At 40.1% G+C, this 6,000-nt stretch overlaps 1 protein-coding gene across 2 annotated transcripts in view; it reads left to right on the plus strand.

The window, feature by feature from the left end:
• Positions 1 to 5,234, plus strand: part of kif21b (kinesin family member 21B) — a gene marked incomplete at both ends in the record, with an annotated part of 57,117 nt that extends 51,883 nt beyond the window's left edge. For both annotated transcript variants that reach the window (XM_080026381.1, XM_080026382.1), the window contains 2 exons: positions 4,105 to 4,304; positions 5,135 to 5,234. In XM_080026381.1, coding sequence (XP_079882507.1) covers positions 4,105 to 4,304; positions 5,135 to 5,234 — 300 coding nt within the window. The remainder of the gene's footprint in view (positions 1 to 4,104; positions 4,305 to 5,134) is intronic.
• Between the last annotated feature and the right edge of the window lie 766 nt (positions 5,235 to 6,000).

Below are 6,000 nucleotides of genomic sequence, written 5' to 3' on the forward strand. Positions count from 1 at the left end.
AGCATCAACTAATGCCAGTAAGTGCTAAACACACCTGATTGCAATGAGTTGATGCATTGTCACCTCTCACGGAGCTGAACGAGTCCGTGTCCCCACACAAAGCGAATGAACGAGAGATGGCAGTTAGTTAGTATGGATCACGATGAGGTAATGTGTTTATGTTGTAAATAATGACTATTTCAGATGAATAATGGTCATCTGATGATGCTGGTGAGGCAAAGTAAACTTTGTTTTAGTAGGCTACCGCCGTGAAATTGTGTATACGTTGCTTGGCAACGCCCTCCCGCCCGACTATCACTCTCCCTTTTCGCTTTTCTTCATTGCATTTTCTTTTTTTTCTTTTATGGTTCAGCCCCGTTATCGGTCATTATGACGACAAACAACTGTCTCAAACAAGGCTCCCGCTCCCCTTCCCTCACCTGGAGGGATAGGCTTCTCAAATCGCGTAACTGCGCCACACTGAAATCTGTGACCAATACGGATATGTGACCATAGAGCATGCACGTGTGAACCGAAAATCGGACTAGGTGTACGACCAGATCAAATGCAGTAATAAAAACTATATAAAAACGTCTTTCTTTGCACTGATGGTCTCGTTTGCTGTTAAAGGTAATTTATGATTATGAGAGGAAACATGAGGCTGTTTAAAAGATATTTAAAAGTTACTCGTTGCCGCTTTAAGCAAAATGCAGAATTCTTTTATATTTGTGTGGAATGAATTCAATACATCCGTTTAAAACCCCAAGTGTGCTTCAGTGCAGCTCCTGACACTATGTGCCGAGCCTGCAGCTAGAAACAACAACAGAGTCCATGGTTCTCTGGCTGTTCATTCCTCATCTCTTGACCCTTGTAATTTTATTAGCAAAAGTTTTCTTTCCATAAGGTGAAAGTGTGGAAGATAGAGTGCCAGCGCAGTATAAAAAGGCTTTTGGAGATTATTTTGGGAAAAATGCTTCTTGTCAGTGAGGGTGGAACACTTGAAGGGCTGTTGCTACTAGTGTGGAGTAGAGTATTTTGAAAATCAACTGATAGGTAAGTAACTTTTCAAGCCAGATTCCATAGCCATGCTAGGAGCTCTGTGAGGGTGTACTTAGGCACCGGTTAATGCCAGAATGCTAACATACTCACTATGACATGTGAACATGCTGATGTTTAGCAGGTATACTGTTTATCATGTTCATCATCTTAGTTCACGTGTTTCATTTTTTTTATTGGCCACCTAAACAGGACAACGTTTGCTTGAGGCTGATGGGTCATTAGTTTGGTATTGGTATGATAAAGCAAGACCAGATAATGGCAGTCAACTCAATATTTGTTGAGATATCTCAGCCTGTAATAACTGTTAAACAACTGCAACCAATGGGAAAAAAACAACAATTTGAAGACATGTTTGAGTTTTCAAACATTAAATGGAATACATGTTTTAAGATAATAAACGAAGAACTAAATATTTAAAAAAAAAAATAATAATAACCATTTGTTTATTGCAGACAGTAGATAGAAGCAAACAACTATTCAAATGTAAGCAGGGTTTAATATCTCAGCACTAAACTAAGATTTTCATTCATGAAATTTGGAAACATCCATCAGGACCAAAGGGCCTAAAACCAGTTTGTAAAAAGATAAGTGTGTTTGGTTGCATGTGTTGACTTCTGAAGTGCATCTTGTGTATCCTCTGTTGCTTGCATATGTTGTTAATTCATTCAAATGCACCTTGTGTGGCTGGATGTGGCTTAATTATGTCCATCTCAGTACTATGCAAATGTAGCAGCACTTTCTCAAGTCGTTAGCATAAGTTCTGTTTAGCCTTTGTTTATCCGGAGAACAGGGAAAACAAATCCGAAAGATGTTATTACTTTCATTCAAAGGCTGAATTCAATCTCAGTCAGGGCTGTGGTCTGTGGCATTCGACCTTAACCTCATTTTGTGAAGCAGGCAACACAATCCACTTTGCAATCTCTTGTCTCATTATGTAAATAGGTACAAATTGTGGCTTAGGGTATAATAAAATATATTACTGTGGACTCTGAAACTCCCTCAGGATAGCTGCCGAGCTCTGACCCCTCTGGTAAAATGCTTACACCATTGTTATTCTTATGCGTTGCAATTTGTTCATAATTACCCAACCCTGTAGTTTAGTGATTCCCAGTTGCTTGATATATTTTTATACCTCCTGCAAACAATTTCAAGTGTATGTGTTTTAATGGTTTGTCAACGTCATTGCGCAACCATTACTGCAGGGTGGTGTAGCGCTCTATTAGATGTTGGAAATCATTTGCACATTATTGTACCCACTGCTGTAAAGTTGTTACAGATAGCGAGGCAGACAAATTCCCAAGGCTTCCTCCATTTTCCTTTTGTTTAAAAGAGGGATTTCTAATTTGTATGTGGCAAACAGGGAGGCCAAACACACACACACACACACACACACACACACACACACACACACACACACACACACACACACACACACACACACACACACACACACACACACACAAACACACACTAGCTAAAAGCATCTGTTTTCTTCTAAAGGACATTCACACCTCCAAGATGTTACAGCAGCAGAAAGCTCTGCTGGGTGTCCATCTGTATCTATTAGTGGCAACAGATTACTGTTTCTGCTTCTAAATGGATTGTACCAGTCCAGTCTCAAATAGTACTTATTTTTGTTCTATTGTGAATCACACATTATTGAGAGCTACTGAGTCATGCTGTATTTCAATACACACCGTTGTTTACACAAAGCAATTACATTTATGTCTGCACCCAATTAGGTTAAATTAAAATTATGTCTATGTTGAGTGGATTACATTGCAAGTTATAGCCATTTTGATTAGATTCGATAATGTCACTCACAGTAAATGATCTCAGTGTGGACTATTGTTCAGTGGGAGTCACTTAACATTAAAACCTATTTGGAGCTCTGTTTCCTGATATAATCCCCTTCACAGTAAAATAATACTGTTTGTTTTTTTCTTGCCCGCAAATGAGAAAAGAAAAAAAGAGGTAACTTCAATTAATGTGGATAACCTGAAGAACAATCTGATGGTAGCTACAGTGGAAATAAATGCTATTAGCGGACCGGTGTAATAAGGCTAATCTCTAAATGCAACATAAATATAACAAATAATGACAGCAGCACAAAAAACACACATACACACACACAACTGGAAAGAGTTGTGTTCCATGTTTAGAGGGAAATTCATCTGCAGCCCAGTTGGGTTGAGGCAAACAAAAACAAAACAACAATGGCGAAACCCAATGTTTAGGTGTGATACCTAAAGTTTGCTTGAATTCAAACGGCTTTTTGCACATGTATTCTGTATTTTAAGCTATACAGTCTGTGATTTGAAGGCGGTGTTCAGACTGATGATGTATACATCTCACTTCTGCAGTGATGCTTCATCATAAACAGGGTTCACTGTGTTCGTCAATTTTCTATCTAGCTCAAAAACCTTTGATAGAAAGTGTGATGCGTTTTGTCCGTGTGTTACGTTTTGTCGTGTTGAGTTACAGATACAATAATAGCGTGACCTAAAATGTATCTGTACACAAAAACCTAAAGGGGCAAGTAACTAATAAATCAACCCTCACACTTTGGCAAATACCTCCTCTGCAATTTAGAATGAAGACAATTGAAACACTTGTTTTTAGCCTTAGTTGGTCACTTTTCTCTTGTTGCTTTATGAAATAGCAGCATATGCCAGTGTTATTATCTCAGTAAACCCAAGGCAGACAGATCCATTCTCAGTTCATGAATCACGTTTGAAGCCAGTGCAAAAATACTGAACATAAAGATACATGAGCTAAGAATAACTACGGTAGGTTGAGGCTAAATACAGCAGCGGTAAGTCTCAAGCCTCACTTGTATGTTGCCTAGCAACAATGTGCGTTATCCGCTTAAGAAATATACTGCCTTATTGAGGATGGCTCATTTCAAATGAACATTCATGTTTTTCTACTGTTATTTTAGGAACGCAATGACTCACATACCTCTGTCACCCTTCCACAGCGACTTATTATGTGTTGTTGTATGTTTCATGTAAAATAACTGCATTTCTCTGACATTATGTCTCCCTGCCTTGACCTTTTATACAGCAAATCCCCAATGCCCATAAGGACTGGGTTTGCGCTCTGGCGTACGTCCCCGGCCGGCCCATGCTGCTGAGCGGCTGTCGGGGCGGCATGCTGAAGGTGTGGAACGTAGACAACTTTACCCCCATCGGAGAGGTCAAAGGTCATGACAGCCCCATCAACGCCATATGTGCCAACGCAAGACATGTGTTCACTGCATCCAGGTAAGAAGAAAAATGTTATGAACCGCATTACTCAAACTGTGTCTTAAAATAGAAGTATCCATCCAAGGGTTTTCATTTTATGAATGAAATGGCATTCTCTTCACATAGAGATTAATGGGCGGAAAGAATGATTTCCTTTGCAGATAATCAGTTTTGAGCAAGCAACTAGGGAAGTGTAGTGAGTTTAGCTACAAGTTACTCTAATCCGCAGCACTGTTTACTACTGTTTGAGTAACGTTTGCATAAAACTACAGTTTCTAGCTGTTTTAGGAGTTAACCTGAAATAAAAGCAAACAATTTTTTTTTTATGAACTTTTTATGATTTGAATTCATCAATGGGAACAAGGGGGCTTGGAGCTGAGTGCCATGGATGAGCTTATTGTTTTTTGCTGTTGATGATTGGACAGGTGCGTGTCGGCCTTGTCTAGCTCAGAGAGGATCAAAACTAAATCCTGTTTTTCTGAGCTCTTCGCCGCTCCAGAACAGGGATGATGCTTGTTGACTTTCTGAGTGGCACATTGTGCAGCCTCTTCAGTCCGTCGGCGTTCATTTTCTCCACTTCAGATTCCACTGGTGGGCTTAACTGGAGCTGACTACTGTAACTTTTCTACTCTCTCTCTCTCTCTCTCTCTCTCTCTCTCTCCTTCCTGTCTTCTCACTCTCTCGTTTCATCGCGTCATTATTAATCTCATATCTGGCTGTGTTGCTGTTTTCCTTCTGTCATCTTTTTTCTGTGGACAAAAATGTTCTCTCAAACTTAAACCCTTTGCCCTCCTCCTCTCCTCTTGTCCCCCCCCTCCCCCTCCACCCCTCCCTGTGGTGGATCCCAGTGACTGCAGGGTGAAGCTGTGGAGCTATGTGCCAGGCTTGACCCCGTGTCTCCCTCGACGGGTCCTGGCCATCAAGGGCCGAGCCACCAGCCTCCCATGATTTGCCTCTTCTCCGCTCACCAACCCTCCCTATCCTCTGGTACTCTCTATTTCACTCATTTCCACCTTCTATCTATTCCATGCTTCGTTTCTTACCCCCCCCCCCCTTAGCTATTGCATTTGCTTTAGCTGGGTAACCTGGGTGATACCTGCACTATTCTGTTTGCTGTTTCTATCTTACGTTTCATTTTCTATAATGTTTTGGGTTGTTTTTAATATATATATTTTTTTTAATGTCTTCTACTTAAAATAATAATTTGACATTTGATTATGTCTTATTTAATGTTTATTTACATAGAACAATTGTGTAGCATACACCAATGCCACACACCACAGCATATAGCTTAGGCCAATTATTCGGATGCCTGTCCCTAGCTGGGCCTTTTAAAAAAGACTTAGTAACCAATTTTAGAAATGAACCTAATTTCCTGTCCAATAAAGAGTTGGATAAGAAGATCGATACCACTCCCATGGCTGTCCATTCAGTATAAGGCTACAGCCAGTAAACGCTTTACTTTAGCATAGAACCTGGAACACTTCAGATGTAGTTCGGATGACGCAAATGAGATACTATAAGTGAATTTGTGAGTTTTTGGCAGCTGGATCTTGTCACCTCGGGTTCCCCCAAGGTTCTTTAATCTTAATGCTCTGCCAAGATAGCTTTTTCATTTCTTGTACAGACATAAGTGGTATTGATGTTCTCATCTAACTCTGAGCGAGAAATCCATAAGCATATGTATTGCATGTATTCTTCAAAACACTCACAG

The sequence above is a fragment of the Ammodytes marinus genome (assembly GCF_949987685.1).
Source record: "Ammodytes marinus genome assembly, chromosome: 4".
NCBI classification, from domain to species: Eukaryota; Metazoa; Chordata; class Actinopteri; order Uranoscopiformes; family Ammodytidae; genus Ammodytes; species Ammodytes marinus.